General features: G+C 37.1%; 1 protein-coding gene across 2 annotated transcripts in view; it reads left to right on the top strand.

Annotated features, from left to right (window-relative positions):
- Positions 1-24,222, top strand: part of SKAP2 (src kinase associated phosphoprotein 2) — a 181,428-nt gene that overhangs the window by 9,039 nt on the left and 148,167 nt on the right. For both annotated transcript variants that reach the window (XM_047094496.1, XM_047094495.1), the window contains exons 2-4: positions 352-457; positions 1,051-1,076; positions 10,075-10,182. In XM_047094496.1, coding sequence (XP_046950452.1) covers positions 352-457; positions 1,051-1,076; positions 10,075-10,182 — 240 coding nt within the window. The remainder of the gene's footprint in view (positions 1-351; positions 458-1,050; positions 1,077-10,074; positions 10,183-24,222) is intronic.

Below are 24,222 nucleotides of genomic sequence, written 5' to 3'. Positions count from 1 at the left end.
ATAAAAGCTCTGTGCTTGCTTTTATATGAGAGAATTTGTTTTATGGGGCACCGTAGTTTATTAAAACTTGTGCGCTTCTCCCCGGTTTAATGATGCCAAACATCCAAATAGCATTTGCTGTGCTAAGCATAAGTAGAGCATACAAATTTTATTAGCTAAGTGGTGAACAGATTTGTCCAACTTAGTATTTGAAACATATTTCAACTGTTATGCTTTCGATTGATAAATAACTGTAACAAATTGTACAGATATTAACACTTATGGGTAGAAACAATCATTGTCCTATTTGTCTTCACAAAAAATGATTCTTTCCAATAATTTGTATCCTGTTTCTTATATTTCATGGTTTAGATGTTGAAACATTTGTAGCAGACACACTGAGAGGGGAAAATTTATCCAAGAAAGCAAAGGAAAAGAGAGAATCCCTTATTAAGAAGATAAAAGATGTGAAGTCTATGTAAGTCACTTCCTTGCCATTTGTTACTTATTTCTTACTTAGAAGCAACTTTGTAGTTAACATTTTAATAAAGAATTATCACAGAATTAACTTTTTGTATGTCCAATTTAGTTGGTGTTAAATACTGTAAAGACAAAATATATGTCCTCTATAATAGTTTTTAAAAACCGACATGCTTATCATATTATCCTTTTTTTTTTGTGGATGTTCTTGATTATATATTTTTTCTAAGCATGCTACCAAAATCCAACTGTTTGTTTTGATTTTTTGAGGGTGTATTGGGTTTACGTGCTAGGACAAAGGTAGCTTGAGAATTTTAATATAAATACCTCTAGATATGGAAATGAGTAAATGTATGTGGTGCATTTTAAAGATTCTGATTTTACTACTCTAACTTCAGTCTTCAAAAATACTTTTATTATAAACCCATAAGCCTTTTGGAATTGTCATTTCAGGATGGGAAGTACTTTTTCTCTAAATGTGTGTTTATAATGCAGATTTTAAAATAGATTTGAATTATTGCCAACAAACAGACCTTGTTTTGGTTTGTCAACCCTCATTTTAAAATATAATGTTCTTGCTTTCTTTTCCAGCTATCTTCAGGAATTTCAAGACAAAGGTAAATTTTCAAGTTTGTCAGACCTGACATTTTATTTTTCTTATGGAGAGGTTTGGTAGGGTAATCTAACACATACTGACATTTGATAGTTGGGATCAAAATTTAAATTTCCATATTGTATACCTAGACTTTCAAGATGAGAGTGCGAGCTCCCCCTGCTGAGAAAAAAATTAAAAAGCATATCCAGGATCTACTCTGTACAATCTGGTGCAGACATCTTATGTATTTGCTATCCTTAGGTGTTAATGTTTCTTAAAGCACCTTGTGGCTGAAATGTGTTAAGAAAAGGATATACTTGCAGTTACGCATGGAATGATTTGGTAAAGCACAGGTGAAATACCACGCCAACACCATTTGCCACAGCAGAGATGATTTTATAGTAGCAGTGGGCTCAGGAGGGCCTGGGGCCGGCTGTTCTGAGGTAATAATGTTTTTACAGGACAATTGCCTTAAAGACAGTATCAGTTTATGTCTGGAAACACGGACAAAATTTTTTCAAATGATTTTTTTTTTTATTATCATTGTGATTCTTTTGATGTGAATACGTGTATGCTATGGAAATGTTCAAAGAAGGGAGTTCAGTTTGATTGGTTTGAAATACTTGAGCGTGCGGGTAACCTGATTGTCTTCCTTTAGATTTGAGGGTTGGTTGTTTAGCATGTTGCAAACCAAAACAAGAAAGGCATAGGAAGTTACTACTTTCACGTCTTCACTTCTGTAAGGGAAACTGGGTATGGCCCTTACTTCCAGGATGCTAATTCATAGGTCATGACCTGAAGCCTGGGGATGCTGGTATGAGGGTCACAACATGAGGTCAGCTAACCTATGTGAAGTTAGGATCTGGGTCTGGGAGGAAAACAGTATGGCATCTTCTAATGAGGGTTAGCAGACACCACAGAGTAATTCATACCTCTGCCAACTGAGAGTAATGACGGTTTCGGTAAACCTAGAATTAACCAGACAACCCTAAACCCAAATAGTTAACAGGAAACCATAGTTTCTTTTCACATTAAATTGTCAAGATCATTGTGATTGGAGGGAATGAGATTTTTTTTTTTATATGGAAATCTTTAACACTATTAAACCTTTTTTTTAATATTTATTTTTGAGAGAGCGAGCGAGAGAGAGAGAGAGAGAGAGAGAGAGCATGTGCACGAGTGGGGGAGGGACAGAGAGAGAGAGAGACATAGAATCCGAAGCAGGATCCAGGCTCTGAGCTGTCAGCACAGATCCCGGTGCGGGGCTTGAACTCACAAACCAGGAGATCATGGCCTAAGCCAAAGTCGGATGCTTAACCAACTGAGCCACCCAGTTGCCCCAGAAATCTTTAACATTATTAAATAAAGAGAAGAGAAGGAAAATCCTCTTCCCCACAAATACCTACTTCTTTGTACTCTACAACCAGTCTTCAACTGTGGGCTTAATTATACTGCATTTTGCTTAGTTGAATATAGAAATAATGAATTTATACATTCTTATTATAACTTTTATACAGGGCAGTATTTATAGAGGAATACTAGATTTCAGATTCTGTATTAGACATATTTTGTTCTGGTGATTATTTATTAAACTCTCATTGTGACTTAATTATTTGTACATTAACAAATTTTAAGCTAAGAAAGCATAATAATGAAGTCATTGTGTAACTATACGATTCAATACTAGGGTAGGAGCTTGTTCAGATGTATAGATATTACTGAGATACAGTCTTTGTTTCTAAAGAGAATGGAAATTTGTACAGTATTTGATAGAAAGTGAAAAATGAGCCTAGAATAAGAGTTCAAATAACACAGAATTCAGAGATTCCCCATAACCATTTTTCTCTAAGTCATTTATAGTTTAATATTCCTATATTGAGTTAACTAATCACCAGGAGTGCCTGCTTAAAAGTAAGCCTGTGGATAAATTAGGTGCATACCTTGGAGAAATACGAGATGCTGAGTAATTTTATGCCGTTATACCTTCAAAGTATATTCAGCTTTGTTCTAAAAACTATTCCTGTAGTTAGGAGTAGCAAAGTTAGTACTTAATAGTTGCAAAGTATTCAAGATACATTTTTTTTTAAATAGGAAGATATTAATTATCAGATCTCTACATAAATTCATCTAAGTGTATTTCGATATTGTTCCTCTTTAAAAAATTTTTTTAAATGTTTATTTATTTTTGTGAGAGAGAGGCAGAGCATGAGCGGGGGAGGGGCAGAGAGAGAGGGAGACACAGAATCCGAAGCAGGCTCCAGGCTCTGAGCCATCAGCCCAGAGCCTGACGCGGGGCTCGAACTCACGGACCGAACTGCGAGATCATGACCTAAGCTGAAGTTGGACACTTAACCGACTGAGCCACCCAGGCGCCCCCACTTTTCTTTTTTCTTTTACAATTCCCTTTGGGGTTTTGGGCTATCTTCATCCAAGGAGACCTGGGCAGAATTCCTTTTGGCTGTTTTCCTGCTGTCTCTCTCTCTCTCTCTCTCTCTCAAGTCAATATGGGGTCACAATGAAGTAAACAGAGGCTGTTTTCCTCCTTTTCGCTTTTATATTCCTATTGATTTCAGCTATTTTATCTTTTCAAAATGGCAGTTAAGTACCATTTTAATATCATTAATGGAAGCTAAAGGGACCAGGTGAACAGTTCTTAAATAAAATGAATTAATTCAGAGTTATTCATTTCTATTAAGCAAATTAGTGAATTATTAGCTTGTCTAGTGTACACAGATGTTTGTCACCCTTCCTCCCTCCCTCCCCCCCCCCTTACACTGTAGGTGCTACCCCCTCATCCTGAGATTTCACAGTGCAGAATTTACAGTTCAGTGTTTTTCAATCCTTAGAACTGGTTGAATTGATACAACTGTTCAAACACTGAGCTGCAGAGATCTTAGAGGATTTAAAAAGAAGTATTTTCTTTCTTTTTTTTTTTTTTTTTGTGGGGGGAGAATAGTTTGTACTTGTAGAAACTTATTTTATTATAGTGGCTCCTAGATATTGAAGCTTGTTCATTAAGTTAATTTTCTATTTGCTGTTTATATTCATTTTCGAAGCAAGCTGTTGTCTGAAGACTTCTGTTTTCATTTCTTTAATTTATTAAAAGTTCCTCATTTTATCTCCTTATATATTTAACTACTCAAGTGTAGACTCTCTCTTTTTTTTTAAGTTTATTTTTTTTGAAAGAGACAGTGCAAATGGGGGAGGGGCGGAGAGAGAGGGAGAGAGAAAGAATCCCAAGCAGAATCCCAGGCTTGAACTCATGAAACCGTGAGATCATGACCTGAGCTGAAATCAAGAGTCGGAAGCTTAACCGACTGAGCCAGCCAGGTGTCCTTAGATTCTCTTTTCAGGAGGTCTGATAAATTGTGACTTGAGAGTAAATTATCAGTTGATTTTCTAAATTCATTTATTTTACTTATATGTAAGAAAGATTTGAATGTAAGCAACCAGAACCCATCTTGCTTTGCCTGTTCCCTAGTATTTGAAATTTTGCCTACTCTATCTAGAGTAGAGAGCTCCTTCTTATAGCCTTCAAATATCATACATGATGGAGTAGCTATCCCTAGTTTCCTATTCTTAGTTGCAATATAGCCTGATAGTATAGAGTGTATGCCTGAATTTCGGCTTTATGCGCTAAAACTGTGCTACTTTTAGAATTATTTTATTTTATTTTTTTAAATTTTTTTTTCAACGTTTATTTATTTTTGGGACAGAGAGAGACAGAGCATGAACGGGGGAGGGGCAGAGAGAGAGGGAGACACAGAATCGGAAGCAGGCTCCAGTCTCTGAGCCATCAGCCCAGAGCCTGACGCGGGGCTCGAACTCACGGACCGCGAGATCGTGACCTGGGTGAAGTCGGACGCTTAACCGACTGCGCCACCCAGGGGCCCCTAGAATTATTTTAGAATAGAATTACAATTATTTTAGAATATTCCTGTCATGTAACATGGTCTTAAATCTCTTAAATGTGACCTGAAGTAATTATTTTTGTAATGAAAATATATTACTAATTGAGTAAAGGCTGTTATTGACTGGAGTATAAGACAGAATTTTCTTTTTTTTTTTTTTTAAATAAAAGTTTATATATTTTGAGAGAGAGTGACAATGGAGGGGCAGAAAGAGAAGGAGAGAGAGAGAATCCTAGGCAGGCTCTGTGCTGCCAATGTGGAGCCTGACATGGGGCTCTATCTTATCAACCGTGAGATCATGATCTGAGTGGAAACCAAGAGTCAGATGCTTAACCAACTGAGCCACCCAGGTGCCGCTAAATCAGAATTTTCTAATATATATTAGGTGTATGATAAAAATAAGTTTCACTTGTATCTTGCCCTTATATTAGTCTTTTTTTTACTCCAGTGATGATGTAGGTACAATTCATTTCTTTACAGATTGATTAAGATAATATGAAGGTACCTATGTGTGACACATAAGAGACAGTCAATAAATATTATATTAATGTGTATTCTCAGATTCAACTTAATTTCTCAAGAAGATTTAAATAAATCTTGTTTTATAATTCAGTTTTCAAGTAATTTTTGAGGAAATTATAAAATACTGAAAGAAGGGCAAGCATATTAATATGAGACAAATGTTTCAAGATAATATTTTCAAATTTCTAAAATATTAGTGTCTGTAGCTTAAAAATGTGAATATATTGCTTTCAGTTCCTTTTAAATGCCGTAGCTAAAAAGCTCTCATTTTCTTCCTTAAAATATTTTTCCTCTAATTAAAAAAATCGCGTAATAGATTTTGTCCTTGAGACTTCATTGATATTGTTAAATATGCATAGATTTACTTAGCTATTTCCTTTGACCTTAGCTATTTGTATTAAGTTTATTAATGGACTAAAGTGCTTTTTTAAATAGTAGGCCTGTCATGTAAGAAGGAATTCATTTCAGTTTGTTGTTATGGAATCCTTAAGAATAGCAGAAACGTCAAAAGTTTGGATGATGTTTAATTTCCTTTCCTTTCCCCTTTCTAACATAGTTTATGTTTGGTTGAAAGTTATCCCACTGATGAAATCTGAGCAAATAGCTTGAGTTCTCTCCTGGCGCCCCTCCCCCCCCCCCGCCCCTCGCCCATCTCTGGCCTTGTATAAATGTGTTAAATATGTCTGAAATTATGGGGCCTATAGCAGAAGTATATTTCAGAGGTAGTGCTTGTTTTAAAGCTCTGCCTCATATTTGTGTGCTCTTAAGTCCTCTTATTTTAGGAGAGTTATGAACAGAATCTTCTTACTTGTGGTGACGTACATCTTTCAAAGTCTTAAGACTTAAACTACAGATCCTATTAAGAAATGACAAGTTAAATACTTAATTCTGTCAATGTAGTTGTATATTATTACTTGAGAAATTAATTTGGACAAGTGAACTGAGTAGTGAATTAGAAATTAATTTGTTTTCACTCAAGTAATTTTTCTACTCAAGTTTGTCTTTCATGCTCTAAAGGAAGAATGGCTATCATCTCCGATTTAGGTGTATTAATTATTTATTTTAATATTTAACTGATTGTGTTTAAAATAGGACTGTGTTTGACAAAACAAGCAGTAAATTGGTTAAATCACCTTCAATCGTGGTAGAGATCATGACTCTTCAGTTGCTATTTGGGCTTCGTCTCCAGGCATTTAGGAAAATGTTAATTGATGATGAGTCATAGAAAAAGGAAGGGATAATAGTGATTTGAACTCAACTATTATAAATTTAAAAATGTTTATCAGAGAAATATGCTGCTGTGGTACGATTCAGCTTTGATTTTGCTGTGATATTTAAGTTGCCACTGAAATTATACGAAGGGAAGCCTTGGATCATTATCTTTTAGACTGTTAACTTTGTATCGTTAATTAAACTTTTAAAAGTTGTGGGATAAATCAAATGGTTTTCTAGGGAAACAAGAAACAGTATTAATGAGCAACAACCCCATAATTATCCTTGTGAGTACATAACAGGGACACATTCATGTCTCTTCTTTGCGCAATAACTTTTACAAAGAAGTATTTTTAAACTGATCATTAATTTTATGACCACAGAAATGAGATGCAAAATTTATGCTGTTGTCATTGGCACAGGCTCAAGGCACCACTGACATTATGTGTGATTGTAATAGAATGGCTACCAACTAATGATTCTGTAGACATTTCATTTGAGCCTGCTTTTCTTTTAGATGTCTGATTAGGCTGTAATGCTTTCAATTATGTCTGTAAATTGTATTGGATACGTTTACCTGATGCCCATTGTTGCTTTGGAGTTCAGTTTTCTATTACATAAACACAAGTTGAACATTTACCTTTTAATTTATAGAAGACTTTGCAGGTATAGCTGCAAATACTCAGCCCCTGGAGAGAAAACAAAAAGCTTTGCACTACTCAACAGCGACCCCTGTGTTCAATTACAGGTCCTTGTAATACAGCTCTTTATTGGGTTGGGAAAAAAAAAAAAAACCAATTAGGAAGGAGGAAAAGGGATGGATCATGACCGGAACAACAGTAAAATGAAGAAGACCATTTTGAAAGATGATGTGTCCTTTCAACTTAATGCAAGTTGAAAAGGGAATAACCACAGAGATTTTTTTTTTTTTTAACTTTCTGGGTTAATTCAAGGGAGCTTAAAAAGAGGGGAAGGGGGGGAGGTAGAAATGAAGCCAGTAGCAATATTTAACTTATTTTGTCTTAGATAAATATAAATCATCACATTGATTACAAAAAACATTTGAAATGAGCTGCAGTCCTTGGAACGGGTAAGCTGAAGACAACTTCATGTTAATATAGAATACGAAACGTCTTTATTTTAAAACAAAAACCACAGAAGTCTTTAGCATGTTAGGAACCAATTTGTATAAATGTTCTGAACTCATATTAAGTATTATTTAATTTATAGCTTTAATGATCTTTTTGCTGTGTGTGTGTGTATATATACGGTTTTACATTGCTGGATATATATATGTGTGTGTGTGTGTGTGTGTGTATATATACGGTTTTACATTGCTGGATATATATATGTGTGTGTGTGTGTGGTGTGTGTGTGTGTGTGTGTGTGCACATGTGTGTATGTGTATATTCATGGATATACACATAAAAGCATAAAATGGATATTATTTTAAAAATCTTGATTTTCAAAGCTTTTTAACTTTTAATTTTTTTCTGTGTATTTCCACACAGAGTTTAATAGATTTAAGCCTGAGCATCTGAATCTTTTTCAAAATCACTTCCATGTGTTCATTGGTTTTAATCTTGTATCTTTATATTCATAATAGTGTAATAAGCTACGTACAAGTTAGGGTAGTAATGTATTTGAGGTATCCTGAAACTATTTTGTACATAGCAAGATTTATTTTATAGTTCACGATAGGAAATATCATTAGAAAACTCATACCATAACAGTTCTTGCTTTGTGAAGAATGTAAGGATACTCCAGCAACTAACAGCAATTGAGAATTTTGTGATCTTTACTACTTTATGTTCCATGAGCTGTCATTCCATGTCCAAACATATCTTTACTAGCATTTTATTGGGTTCCATCTTCCCTCATATTTGAAATCAGAGCACTCTTCTTTCCGTAAGAGAAATAAGGGATCACTGAATGTTCTGAAAAGTACCTTGAACATTTTGAAAGAAAAAGAAATTAAGATCTAAAGAAAGGATAGTATTTACACGTGTTCCTTGGAATTTTATTTGGGGAAGGAACATCACCATACGGTGCGCCTGGGGTGGAATCACCAAAACCTGTAGGATAGTCCTCTCCATTCTGTTCTTAGCGCCTGATGGGAGAGAGCTTTTTGAGGATAAGGATGATGAATGCCGGCGAAATGCCAAAATTATAAAGAAATAGGAACATTGGTTTTTTAAAAATTACTTTGACAGTATTTTGAAAAGGGCTGCTAGTTCCTCTACCAAAGATACGGTGAAAAATAGGGTGCTACCCATTAAGTGGGTGTCAGAGGATACAGATATTTTTGGGGGGAGACTAGTAGCTTTAATCTGGATCTGCTTAGCGACTATGTTCTAAGAGGAATACTGTATGTAGGTCCTCTAGGATTCCCATGGAGGTTTTCATCATGCTTTTTGGGTAATCCTTGAGGTGGCTGGTTTTCTCTTGAGTTGTTAACAGATAATTGATAGGTAGTAAGTCTACTTTTTTTTTTTTTTTAACTTCGTTGACTTTTCTTTGGATGTGGTTGAATATGGGTGAAAAATGAGTGCTTATATGTAACTATATAACCAGGCTAGCAAAGATCTGATACACTCTTTAAAAAAAATTCTAAATGAGTATGTGGAAAAAACCCAAACCACAAGATTTTATTGTGGGGATTCAATGACTTCAAGCCAACCAATCCACCTAGGGTTTGGAAATCACATAGAAAATGGCTAGAACATTTAAAAAAAAAATGGTAATATATCACTGAATGAGAATTGAAGGTGTCAAATTGTAAATCACTCTGTGTGAACTTACAAGGGCGATATGAGTTTTAAAGTAGTTTTTCCCATAAAGGATTCCTGCTCTTGAAAATGGAACTGAGCATTTTTAATCTACTCTAATGTAACCCTGTGATTTTTCATGAAAAGATAAAATGTTCATCTGGCTTTGAATTATCAATTTCTCATCATAATTTTTCAAATTATTGAGTAGGTAAATAAAATTAATTTGAATTATTCTTTCTGTTGTGCTTTCCCTTTTGTTGTTGTTTGTTTGTTATCATTATTTTGGTTCTGTTTCTTCTTTTGTTTGTTTTGGATACACACTCTGTTTTACCCTGCTTCTACTTTTTTGTATACATCTTTGTAGAGACCACCATCATTTTGGAACTGGTAACCTTTTGTCCCAGATATAAGCAGTTGTATGCTGACTTTCAAAAACTCGTACTTGATCTAAATGACAGCGATATACGTTAAAATGGGACCTGTTTTTTTACTTTGTTTTTTCATGACCGTGACTAGGTTTAATAGAAAAATTTACCTCTTTTGACACAGTAACATTTCTTAAGGTGGCTAATTTATAAAAGACTTTTCTCTGATTCTTCTACAGGTGATGCAGAAGATGGGGAAGAGTATGATGACCCTTTTGCTGGACCCCCAGACACTATTTCGTTAGCCTCGGAAAGATATGATAAAGATGACGAAGCCCATTCTGAAGGTATGTGATATTTTTCCATCGAATGTACCTCTTGACCTTCCACCACAAGACAATGCAATGCGCAGAGGTGGTGGTCTTGTCAGAAAGCACAGAAATGCAGAGGCTTCGGTTAACTTACCTTTACCGGAACCTTTTAAGGAACAGAAGAGCTCTCTCTAGTGGTTTTCCTAAGTATGTAGTTCCTTCTTTTCCTAAGAAATTTTCTTCACTAGAATTTTTAAGAGAGTGTTTACATCATTGTATGAATATTATTAGTAAGTTTGTTGGTTAATTTAATATTATCAGATTCTTGCTTAATTTCATTGTGCTGCTTAATGGCTTCTTGTATTATTTATTTTATAAATAATGAAAAAGGTTTTTGGTCTTTTTTTTTGAAAACTTCATATAAAACGAGTTCATAAAATATTAAATTAATTATTCCTACATTGCTTTCTCACATTAAGACAGGTTTTCATCAAATGCTTCTCTTAACGCACATTTTCATTTTTCTGATTGTCACCTAAAATCTCCCACGTTATGGAGCACTATTATGATGTTTTGCATTAATTGAATTAGCAATCAAGTTGATTGTTTATCTCTTAGTAATTTTGTTAAAACTCACCAAAGTTATGAAACTTCCTTTTAGCATAGCCTGTGCTTTCTCTGTTACAGCCAATTGAGTACGTCTGTATTGTAGAGATCTTATAAGGGTGATATATAGTTATAAATTAAGAATGTGTATCGATAAATTAGCCATGCATATTAATTCATGGCACTCAAAGTTTCACATAGACCCAGAAATGAATAATGCCTTCTGCCAATGGATGATGATCAAACTGTGCAGTTCCATCTCTAAATACAATTGCTGAATGAAAATATGCTTCCTGCAACAGAGCACTCCACATTTTATGTTATCCAGATTATTCCCTTTGGAAACATAAATTGCTTTTATGAGGTATAAAATTATGTCTATTGCAGAACAGGGATAAGTCAAGTACATGCATAAGTGATAAACATTCTAACCACTGATTCAGAACAACACAATCTTTTTTTTTTTCATACTCAGAACTTTGTACAATGTGTAGCAATAATAATCATATCCATTTTATGTTGAATTTTACATTTTGGCAAAAGTTTAATTTCTATTTTTAAAGGAAGGTATTTTTTTCTCTTATAGTCCCTATTTTTGAAAAAGATGCATGTTTCTCTTGAGTCACACTTATTATCTGAAACAGAGCATTACCCTTCCTAACCTGATCTTCAAAAGCGTTTCTACTAGAAAATGTTTTATAATTGATGAAATAATATTTTCAGGCAAAACAATGAATTATTATTTGAATTGAACTATTTTTCAGACATGTGACAATGATTTGTTTTGCTTCTGTTAAGTGTTGGTAGATAGAAATGAGTGTGTATGTGTATATGTATACAGAGACAGAGTATTTCTACTCGAGAGAATATATATACACAAAATGTTCATAGAATATATATGCTCAGAGTTTTAAAAAATAGCATAAATATTTTGAAGTACAAGGGAGCATTATGTGCTTCTTAAAAAAATTGTAACCTAAGAAATCCAACAATTGAATATCTATGAGAGCCAGTGTTTTGTTAGAAAAGTGAATTGTTATTAAACTATAATGCATTTACATAATTATTATATTTTCTTTATTATGAGTAAATAATTTATCATATGTTTCTTTTCATAACCAAATATATGGGAAATACATTAATAACATGAAAAAGACTTACTGTTAAAAGATTAAGTTATCAACATTTGAATATTATTTAATAACATTATTATGTATATCATTAACTTTTTGTCAAATATTGGTGCATTTTCATTAGTGTTGATATAAGCAGTTCTTAAGCAGATTGAATATTTAACTTTTAGTATTATTCATTTTTGGTATATAAAAATACCATATATGGTAGTTTTATATTTTCTTCTAAGAATATTGTAATTTAAAAACTACCACTTGGACTTTTAATTTCTACTCTGAAATATCATCTAGTCATGTCAGTTTCTCTGCCTTCAACATAGATTTGGTATGTGTGTTCTCTTTTCCTTGCCGAATAAATTTTTCTTCATTATGGGACCTCGGTCTAATGATATATTAATTATAAAAAGATAATGCATTTAACAATAAGTATAACTAAATTAGCACAGGTCACCAAAAGGCCTTTTGTCAAATCAGATTGTTGTTTTGTCCTTTTGACTTTTACCTTATGGTAGGCACTAACAAAGTATCTGAAGTTTGATGGATTATAAACTCTAAACATGATATGTATTTTTCATAATGCTAATGTAATTTTCAAGGTACTGTAAAGGTCAAACCTGCACATCTTTGTGTGCATTCTAAGTCTGTCTTTTCCTTTCATATTTCTTTTTCTCTGTTACTCTGGTTCAAAAGTTCACTCAGTTCCCAAATGGCTACCTAATTTTCCAGTTATTCCCTCAAGCCATATGTGTTTTGGTTTCTTTATGGTTTATTAGGTACTGTAGGAAAGTAGCATAAGTTATATCTTCTAATGAAATTCAAGCACACTTCAGTGATGCTTCGACTTGATTGCTGGTAGCAATTAAATCACAGCCAAGGAGAATAATGCATAATCTCACAAGGTCCAGACACCCTATAGAAATTGAAAGGGGATGAAAACAGAAAACAAAAACAAAGTCTTCAAACCCTGCCAGACACACTGTTTCCAGCCTGCCTTTTTTTTTTCTTTCTTTCTTTCTTTCTTTTTTTTTTTTTTTTTATTGGCCAACTGCCTGATTGATAGCAAAATCATAACTTGCTGCATGCTAACAGGCAGAGTTCACTTGTAGGTTATTGTGAGCTGATAAAGGGTTAGATGGAGTTTTGATTTTCGCATTGGACCTTGGTACACCAGATTAATGGAATTTCAATGAGAGACTAGAGTAGCCACAGCTTTGTCAGAGAAACAGATGGAGATTCTATAGTCATGTCTACTCATTAATACTAGTTGCCTGAAAGGTGTGCTGCTTCTCTATACAAAAGAGTTGATATAATTGATTTTTGAGTGGTGCATCGAAAAAAAGTATCTTATTGATGACTAGAATTGTAACATAGATGGTGACAGATTTTTGTATAGCTTGTAGCATAAAAATATTGTAGGTTGTAATTTTTTCTTCTCTCGCTTTGGAAGCACTTTTATTTTTATTTTTTGAGAGGAAATACATTTTAAGACAATAGCAAAAAAGGAGAAAGTGACATGCTCAATTACCTTTTAAGAAAAACAGTAAGAGTCTGTATTTTATTTATACACGATTGCATGACTGCTGTTAGTTTCATTTTGATGTGGTAATATTTATAAAAAAAAAGCATACTTACTAGAAATTTTATTTTATTAACTTTGTGCCTTTTTTTTTTCCTGGAAAACTAAAACAATCATAATGGTTTCTAAGCTAGATCGCTGTTAGAAGTTTTATGCTATTGTGTGGCTGGATATACAAAAGTGTTAATATAAATGGGGCATGTCAATAATCAGATAAAATTGGAGAAAATGAAACTCAAAACCTTAAAGAAGAAGATTCCTCATTGTATGCGTTAGGATGCTTTCTTGGGCACTAAGGTAGGAGATGCAGGGTAGCCTTTAGACACTGTGCAATGACTTGGGTTTCCATTTTTCTATTCTCAAATCATTTTTCATTCATTTTCGTCATCTGTAAAAGAAGGCTTCTAACCATGTAGCATTGTAGAAAGTCCCTGAGGTGAGGTGAAAGGATTCGATGAGCTAGAAGACATATATCGGCTGTGCCCATCGATGATAGGTCGAAGAATCCCAGTGGACATTTGTTACAAATCTGATTCAGTCCTAGACCATAATCACTTTGTGGATAAGATTCTGGAACCTCTAGGGTGTGAATATAGGAAGGCTAAAATGAAGCTAAAGGTATAAAACAGTCATCTATTGTCCTGGTATCTTCCTAACTAAAAATTTCCAAGCAACATAGGTTACTGAAAACCGTGGAGATCCTTGCATTGCAGGGACATAGGTTTATATGAAAAAAAATCTTGGTTTAGGAATGGAACTGTTTTTTAAAGCTTGGGGATTAAGAAAAAAGGCTAAGCCTGTCTCGATCATAATTCATAAGAGTAAAGAATGGTTTTTTTTTTCTTTTTTGGTATACTTTTCTTTAAGGAAATCTAATGTATGAAAATTGGGATTTATAAAACATATAAATCACTTATTCCAAAAGATTGCTTTTAAAAAAGATTATCTCTGGGATGCCTGGAAATAATGAGCTCTCACAATGCATCTAAAACAAGCTTAGATATAAATCCATCTATGTGCACACACACTAAATTTAACGTGTGAATTTATATACATTGCGCACCAAACTTTTGAGGGAGATACCGTTTTGTGTAAAATTAGGTTTAGCACTAATCTGTTCTTGTAAAAGCAAGCAGTAGATGCTTTACTTCTCTCTGGGTTCCAGTAGAATATGAAACAATGTTTAAAACCAGGGAAAAAAAGGTTCCTTCCCCACCTTTTTAAAAACGTTTTATTTTGGAGTAATCTCTACACCCAACATGGGGCTCAAACTCACACCCCCGAGATCCAAAGTCATGTATGCTCTACTGACTGAGCCAACCAGCCACCCCTCAGAATGTTTCTTTCAATACCTTACCATTAAGAGGAAGAGTTTTTGTACCATAGTATCACGTGATTTTTTTAAAAAAAAAATTTTAAGTTTCTTTATTTAGTTTGAGAGAGACAGAGTGCTAGCAGGGGAAGGGAAGAGAGAGAGAGGTGAGAGAATCCCAAGCAGGCTCTGAAGTGTCTGTGCAGAGCCTGAGGCAGGGCTCGAACCCATGAAACGGGGAGATCATGACCTGAGCCGAAACCGAGAGTCGGATGCTTAACTGACTGAGCCACCCAGATGCCCTAGTATCATGTGATTTTTGATACTTAAATTCATGATTTTAAATTTTATTCTGAGGATTTAGACTAGTTTTGCAATTTGCATATATCTTTGTGTATATAATGCACATTACCGTTGCACTTGAGTTTTTTTGTTTGCTTTTTACTTTTTTGTTATTTTAGTATGCCAGTTGCTAGCTTGTGTGTGTTATGGGAAAATAAGAAAGGTGATGACTTTAGTTCTTCTGTAATGTATATAGCATAGTTTCAAGTACTTTGGTGGAAGTGAGGGATTATAGTTTGGGGAAATGATAAAAAGTAGAAAAACATTTAAGACTCAGGAGATATATATTGTGTGATTGCAAATATAAAGTGCACAGATGTGAAATATTTTCGTGATACAAAGGTATATCTAAGTAAATAAAAACACAATCATCTTTCTAAGTTTTATGCCAGGGAATGGGAAAATACATCAAAATAAAATGGGCCAATAAGACTATAACAAAGTGGACTAGATCAGAAAGATTGGGAAGGTAGGAACACTCAACATAGTCAAAAGTAACACACCTTTAATACAGCAAATTAGCAGGTATTTACACGGCATATGAAGAAGGGTGCAAGATACCTGGACAGGGCAATGGGAAATTCAAAGATAAATAAGACAGAGTTTCTGTTTTCAAGATACATGTAATCTAGATGGAAGGAGAAGACAGTCCCCTAAAATAAGGTGGTAATTAGCAAGCTAAGTTTCTAGTAAGGCAGATTCCAAAAACAGTTAACTAATGTGTGTTATGCTGTTCAATTGATTTGGTCAGTACCTAAGCAAAAAGCTGGTTTCATTGTTTTTCCTCTCTAATTTGTTGACTAAGTCAGTCATATATCTTGACATCATATTGAATAAACCAAAGCATAAACTTTATGCCTATATTCTGAGAGGTTGTGGAGTGGATTGTGGAGGGGAGGGCCTTTTATTCAAGTGAGTTTTGTATGGTTCCTGAAGTTTGCTGGAGAGAAAGTGGGAAAAGATGCTGAAAAGAACGTTTGGAGCAGAAGTCCGAAAATCAGGTTTTCATCAGTAACTGCGTGTTCCGAGGGACAATGCCTTAACGAAGTTTGAGCCCCACTCACAGATCCTTAGGTGTCAGCACCAGGCCAGTGGTAAAGATGTTTTTGGCTGCTGCAGAGCACCGTATCGCTTAAGACTTAGTTGCATAACAGGCTTTTCTTTCTTGCCGTGTGTATGTGGATTTGGCCTGCAGTCTTTGAATTTGGAGAAGTTGCAATATGGGGCTTCCTGCTTTCAGTTGTGTCTCCTGTTTGTAACCTGAACTAAACGGTGTATTTAGAGTTTTGAAATTGAGAAGCAAAAATTCTTTAAGACAGTGGACTGATGGGGTGCCTGGCTGACTGAGTGGATAGAGCATGTGACTCTTGATCTTAGGGCTGTAAGTTCGAGCCCCACAATGGACGAAGATATTAGTTAAAAACAAAATCTTAAACAACAAAAAAAGTCAGTGGACTGATCAATTGGATTTTAGAGGAAGCCATGCTTGCCTTCACAGGATTCCAAAGGGAGCTGCCTTCCTCTGAAACAATACCTTAAAGGTGGCTGTGCTGGTAGCTGGGGTAGCATCTTCAAGGAAGGAATGAGTTAGTATTTATTGAGAAATTAGTCTGGCTCTGAACTAGATTCTTTCATGTACATTACTTCCTTTAATTGGCTCAGAACGACACTATGAGGGGAGACATTGTCCCTATTGTAGAAACTGAGACTAGTAAGGTTTAGGTCTCTTGACCAGAACATCCAACTAACTCATAAGTAGCAAACTTCAACTTCTTTGGGCCTTCTATGCCATGCTGCTTAAAGAATTAGACTAGTTTGGAGCACCTGGGTAGCTCAGTCAGTTAAGCATCCAACTTTGGCTCAGGTCACGATCTCACAGCTCGTGAGTTCGAGCCCTGCATCGGGCTCTGTGCTGACAGCTCAGAGCCTGGAACCTGCTTTGTGTCTCCCTCTCTCTCTCTGCCCCTTCCCTGCTTGTATGCTCTCTCTCTCTTTCTCTTAAAAAATAAGTAAATATTTGAAAAAAAAACAGAATGAGACTAGTTTTCTAATCACGAGAGACATGCATATGATTGAAAAAGAACAGAAGGATATTCAATAAGAGTAAAAGCCTTCTTATTCACCCCTCCCTGACCTGTCTGTTCTCTAGAGGTAGCTAGCTACTTGTTACAGTTTCTTCTGTGGTTACCTTAATAACTCCGGATACTCTACTTCTGTAGTATAATATAGAAGTATACTCACTTGATCAACCTTAAACCGTATCTCTTGACTCCCTTTATGATGGGTGATTCTTCAAACCTCTTCTCCTACTTCTTGTGTTTGCTTTTGACTTAATGATGTTCTTACTTTGTAAAGTGCCAACCTCAGACAGTGCCTATTGACTCTTTGTTATAAAATATGAGGAAACTTGAGCACCTAGCCTTTCTGCCATCTCCCTTCTCGCTCTTCAATTCTAATTTTCATAATGAAATTATTTTTGCATTGTTAAAATCCATAGCATTTATATTTGATTCTGTGAGTTGACTGCTCTTTGTCTACGAGTTAGGTTTTAAATGTTGGTCCTTTTCCTTCCTGCTAATGCTTTTTCTCAAATGTCTGAGATCCTTCGTTATTGATTCATGTTTATGAGTGAAGGACCCAGTCAGGTAGTGTAGGTAGCTTGTGTGGGGCTTCTTTGCTTTTGCATGTCTATTATCCTGCAAGGCTTTTCTTTTCTTTTCTTTTCTTTTCTTTTCTTTTCTTTTCTTTTCTTTTCTTTCTTTCTTTTTTTTTTAACGTTTATTTATTTTTGGGACAGAGAGAGACAGAGCATGAACGGGGGAGAGGCAGAGAGAGAGGGAGACACAGAACCGGAAACAGGCTCCAGGCTCTGAGCCATCAGCCCAGAGCCTGATGTGGGGCTTGAACTCACGGACCGCGAGATTGTGACCTGAGCTGAAGTCGGACACTCAACCGACTGAGCCACCCAGGCGCCCCATTTTCTTTTCTTTTTTTAATGTTTATTTATTTTTGAGAGAGAGAGAGAGAGCGCCAGGGAGGAGAAGAGAGAGAGGGAAACACAGAATCCAAAGCAGGCTCCAGGCGCTGAGCTATTAGCACAGAGTCTGGTGTGGGGTTTGAGCCCACAAACTGAGAGATCATAACCTGAGCCAAAGTCGTTCGCTTAACCGACTGAGCCACCCAGGCACCCCTCTTTTGAATGGGAGGTTGTAAGTAAGGTGGGCAAGGCTTGACTCTAGGCAGCTTGCTGCAAGGCTCTTAGGAGCAGACAGGCAGACCCGGATTCCCACAGTTGTCAAAATAAGGAGGACGTTCTCAGGGGGAAGTGGAATGCTTTTCTTTGATTCCTAGTGACGGGCTTTTAACCCTTCCGTTCTTTTTTAGTGTTGGGGTGTGGGCAGTCTGGAACTGTCTGAAGCTCTGCTCACTCAGCTCCAGTACCCTTCCCAGGAACCTTCCTCCAGAGCTGGTGTGCTTTGTTTAGAGGGTGGAGTTCAGAGTCTGGATGCAAATGCCTTAATTGCTGGCTGCTTTTGAGGACAGACCTGGTGGTTCTACCTGCTTTGATTACAGTTCTTTAACGAGTGGCCCTCTTCACCATCCCGTAATGCAGCTTGTAGCATTTCTGCGGCTCTTTTGCAGAGCTAGCACTTACTCTCCTTAGCATCCTCCTGGACTCTGGTTCCTCTACCGTGACTCCCTTACTCTTGTCTCATCTGCCTTTCAGTTGCTAGGAATTACTCAACATTTTTGATCCACCGAAGATACTGTTTCTTGACTACCGGTGTTATTAAGGTTTTATTCTTTTTTAAAGGTTTTTTAACTTTTACGATTTTAAAAATTTATTTTGAGAGAGAGTGAGCACGCACACAAGCAGGGAAGGGGCAGAGAGAGAGGGAGAGAGAGGACCCCCTGAGGCTCTGCGCTGCCAGCCTAGAGCCTGATGCCGGTCTCAAGCCCACGAACTGTGAGATCATAACCTGAGCTGAAATCAAGAGTTGGCCACTTAACTAACTGAGCCACCCAGGTGCCCCGAGGTTCTATTCTTTAAAAACAAACAAAAATAATTTCATGGGGGACTTTTAGGAGGAAAGGTGGGTGCTGTCTGTGTTCCTTTTCTAATAACATCAAGAGGCTGCTTTGTCCTAAAACATCTTCACAGTTGATCTGCTGGAATCATTCCTTGGGGAAGAAGTATGCTCCCTGGCTGCAGGTCAAAGGTAGTCCAGAAAGTATCAGTCAGACCTCAGATACAGTTACTTAGAGTGAGTGTTAGCTTTCTAGAAGAACCTAGATGCTGTAAGCAGTGGAGAAGCATTATCCCTTTCCCTACAAGAATTGTAATCTTATCATGGGTACAATACGTATAAATCTAATATCTGGAAGCAACTTTATCAGCTCTGTTCCAACACAGAAATGTGTGACATTGACACTAACGCTAGGAGCTAAGAAAAGGAAGATGCTGTTGCAAGCTGGTCTCGATGAATCGTGTTTGATGGAACGAAATCGGAGTTTGAACCAGAACTTAACAAGGATAGGTAGAGTTTAACTAGTCAAGAGTGGGGGAGAGAATGTTTTTCGGATAAGCTGAGGAAGTGATGACAATAGGAAGCGGGGCGGGAAAGCAGTGTAGTTCGAGGCACTGTGCAAAGACCCGCAGGGCTTAGAAAGTTAGAAGAGGTCTGGGAGGTGAGGCTGGACAAGAGTGGCACATTATAAGCATTGGCTCTCTTCTCTCTTTAGGTTCTAATTTGTCCGCTGACCGAGTTCCTCTGGCTAAGGCACTACCTTTGTGAATTTCTTTCTACTTCTTTACAAAGATGTCCGTTATTTTAGGCCAGGGAGAATTTAATTATCGAGGATTATATATGGTGTCATAAGGAGTTGAATGAGTAAGCAAAATGAGTATCCATTTTAGACTTGTTGAGCAAGAGAATATTAATGATGAAAAGATTTTTTTTTGTTTGTTTTTGAGAGAGAGTGAGTATGGGAGAGGGCAGGGAGGGGCAGAAGGGAGAGAGAGAGAATCTTTTTTTTTTCCATTTTTTTTTTATTGCTTATTTAGTTTTGAGAGAGAGAGAAAGCCAGGGAGGGGCAGAGAGAGAGAGAGAGAGAGAGAGAGAGAGAGAGACAGAATCTGAAACAGGCTCCAGGCTTTGAGCTGTCAGCATGGGGCCTGATGCAGGTGTTGAACTCACTAACTGTGAGATCATGAGCTGAGCCAAAGTCAGACGCTTAACCAACTGAGCCACCCAGGTGCCGACAGAGAGAGAGAGAGAGAGAGAGAGAGAGAGAGAGAGAGAGAGAGAAAGGTATCTCACGACCCTGGGCTTGATCTTTTGACCCTGAGATCATGACCTGAGCCAAAATCAAGAGTCAGATGCTTAACCAACTGAGCCACCTAGGCACCCGTATGATGAAAAGTATTTTAGAAATGTTCAGCTAGTTGGAGGATATAGACGGGTTGCAGGGGATGAAAACCTGTGGTCTGTGTGGTAAAAAAGATCTTTCCGTTAGGTCCAATGTGAAATGAAGAGACTAGACCAGGATAGTGAAACTGGGAAGGTAAAGATACACTTGAGAGAGAATGGAGAGAACTTGGTAAGTGGATATGTGTAGAATTTTAAACAGAAAGAAGCCAAAGATAGTTACAAAATTCTAAATAGGATGACTAGAAGAATTGGCTGAGATATGAACATTGGGAGAAGAACAGATTGGGAGGAAGTTACAAACGTTGATGAGTTTGGGTTTGAACAGGTGAGTTTGAAGTACCAGTGAACATCCAGACTGCCTGGTACTTAGCTACATCCATGGGACTTGAACTTCAGTGGGCCTTAGCTTGCCCTTCTCATCCTAGTTTCGTTCTTTTGGGGGCAGATAAGGGATGAGACATACCCAGTCATCCTAAAACGAAGCATAGTAGTTGAGAACAGCTTCTGTGCTCATACTGTCTGGGTTAAAATACTGGCTCTTCATTACTTAACTTTGTGACCTCCAGCAAAATTGTTCAACCGATTTGAGTTTCTTCATCTCAGAAACTGGGGATTGTCACTCCAGGCTCTGTGCTGACAGCTCAGAGCCTGAGCCTGCTTCGAATATCGTGTCTCCCTCCCTTTCTGCCCCTCCCTGGCTTGTGCTCTGTCTGTCAACAGTAAACAAACATTAAAAAAAAATTGTTGAAAAGCCTTTCTGGGTCTATTTAAAAAAAAAAGAGAGAAAAGAAACTGGGAATAGTAACACCACCCATATCCTATGGCCACTGTGAGGATGAAATGGGATAAGCATAGATTGAGCTTAGAATACTGCCTGGCCCACCGTAAAGACATATTACATGCAAGGTATTATTGCTGTCCAGCCTATTTACCTAAGGGTTGCCTTAGATAAAGGTTTCTTTCTGTGTTTGACACAGCAGTGTGCCTGAGGTGGTGTCCAGGTTTTGTGCCGCTTAACTCCCATGTTTGACGGGCTAAGCTGGATCCTGGAGGATTTGCAGTCGGAAGTTTTAGAGATTCACAATAGGGGATCACTTTTTAAATGGAGTACGCTGCGTTGGAAAGTGTTACTAGTTAAGTTTTCCGTAATAAACGGATCATGCCTTTGTTTTCTTAGAACCATTCTGCCTCTCTGTGCCTTAACTTTTCTCTATTGAGGAAACAAGGAGAATGTGAGAATAAAGAAATTGTGTGCCTGGGAGAACTGTGTGGATAAGCATCAGGAGCCCATGGGAGGAGTCACTCATTTTTTTTTTTTTAATTTTTTTTTTCAACGTTTATTTATTTTTGGGGGGACAGAGAGAGACAGAGCATGAACAGGGGAGGGGCAGAGAGAGAGGGAGACACAGAATCGGAAACAGGCTCCAGGCTCTGAGCCATCAGCCCAGAGCCCGACGCGGGGCTCGAACTCACGGGCCGCGAGATCGTGACCTGGCTGAAGTTGGACGCTTAACCGACTGCGCCACCCAAGCGCCCCAAGGGAGGAGTCACTCATTTTCTATGTGAACTCAATAGTCAGTGACTAGAAAGCTTGCAAACTTTTGAAACGATTTGAGTGAATTTGAGCTATGTTCGAAGAGTCATGAAACGACACGTGGAAAAAAAGCGAGGGAAAAAGTGGCCTGATGTTAATAGGGAACAAGGGGGGACCAATCCGTGTCTCATTCTCATTTTATTTTTTATTTTTTTTAAATTTTTTTTCAACGTTTATTTATTTTTGGGACAGAGAGAGACAGAGCATGAACGGGGGAGGGGCAGAGAGAGAGGGAGACACAGAATCGGAAACAGGCTCCAGGCTCTGAGCCATCAGCCCAGAGCCTGACGCGGGGCTCGAACTCCCGGACCGCGAGATCGTGACCTGGCTGAAGTCGGACGCTTAACCGACTGCGCCACCCAGGCGCCCCTCTCATTCTCATTTTAGAGTCAAATGGGATAATGTTAAAGACAATAACAGGTCCAAACAGAAGGAGTACACACAACTCAGATGCAGGGCTGGAACGTCATTAAGAGCAAATTAATGGTCTGTTAATAGAGGAGATTAAGGCAAAAACGGTTTCTTAAATTTTTACAAAGATTAAACATGGGATGCACTCTTTGGTATCTGCTTACCAAAATATTTTTTCAAAACAGAATAGTCATCAGGGCCCTTGCTCCAGACTTCAGGGAAAATGGAATACACATGCTGTAGATTTAAAAACAATATAGATACTATTAAAGAAAAGGTCTCTGCAAGGAAGGTGTCAGAATCAACTTGAGTAAATTATTTTTTTGAGGAGCTTTTTTCTTACATATGAGTAGTGCCTTGCAGTATAAAATTGGGGGTAAGATTGAAGCAATTCTTTTATTAAGCCTCCTAAAATTATGGCTTTTGAGAATGTATACAGTTATGAGGTTAAAAGGGATGACTGTTATAGAGTCCATCAACAGTTTGGGGGTAGTCTAGGGTTCTTAAAGTGTTCTTTTTTAAAGAATTAATACAGTGAACGAATCGAGGGTTGCTGGAGGGGTTAGGGTGGGGGTTAAATGGGTGACAGGTATTAAGGAGAGCTCTTTTTGGGATGAGCACTGGGTATCATATGTAAGAGATGAATCACTGGGCTCTACTCCTGAAGCCAAGACTACACTGTATGTTAACTAACTTGAGTTTAAATTAAAAAGTATTAATCTTATTGGGGTACAATTAACATAACCATAGAATTTACCCATTAAAGTATACAATTCATTAGTTTACAAAAAAATTTTTTTTAATGTTTATTTATTTTTGAGGGGGAGAGAGATAGAGTGTGAGCGGGGGAAGGGCAGAGCGAAAGGGAGACATAGAATCCGAAGCAGGCTCCAGGCTGTGAGCTGTCAGCACAGAGTCCGACGCGGGGCTCGAACTCAGAAGCTGTGAGATCATGACCTGAGCTGAATTCGGATGCCCAACCGACTGAGCCACCTAGGCACCCCTACAATTCAGTGGTTTTAAATAAATTCACAGAGTTGCGCAAGAAGCATCACTCTACCAATCAATTTTAGAACATTTTTATTTTCGCAAAAAAGAAAGCCAATTTCTCTAAGCAGATACTCCCCATTTCCCCCCCCCCCTCTTTCTACACCCCATGAGCCTAAGCAATCACAAATCTAACTTTCTGTCTTTATAGCTTTGCCTAATTGGGACGTTTTATTTAAATGGAACCACAAAATATGTGGCCTTTTGTGCCTGGCTTCTTTTACTTAGCGTAATGTCTTCGAAATTCATCCATATGGTAGCATATGTCAATACTTCATTCTGTTTTATAGACTGATAATGCTTCAGTTGTATGGACACACCATATTTTGTTTGTCCATTCATCAGTTGGTAGACTTTTGAGTTGTTTCTTCTTTTTAGCTTTCATTAACAATGCTGCTGTGAACATATGTGTATAGGTTTTTATGTGAATGAATATGTTTTCATTTCTCTTAGAGTGGAATTGCTGTGTCATATGTTAACTCTAAGTTTCACTTTTTGTGATATTGTCAGACTGTATACCAAAGTGCTATGCCATTTTGTGTTCCCACCAGCAGTGTGAGAAGGTTTCCATCTCTCCACAACCTCTGCAACACTTGTTATTGTCTGTCTTTCTTTTAGTCATC

This window comes from Lynx rufus, unplaced genomic scaffold (assembly GCF_022079265.1).
Source record: "Lynx rufus isolate CCGP_SWC_20201006 ecotype Redwood Valley unplaced genomic scaffold, mLynRuf1.p SCAF_4, whole genome shotgun sequence".
Classification (NCBI taxonomy): domain Eukaryota; kingdom Metazoa; phylum Chordata; class Mammalia; order Carnivora; family Felidae; genus Lynx; species Lynx rufus.
The sequence above is the reverse complement of the archived record's forward strand: the minus strand, read 5'-3'. Positions and strand labels throughout refer to the sequence as shown.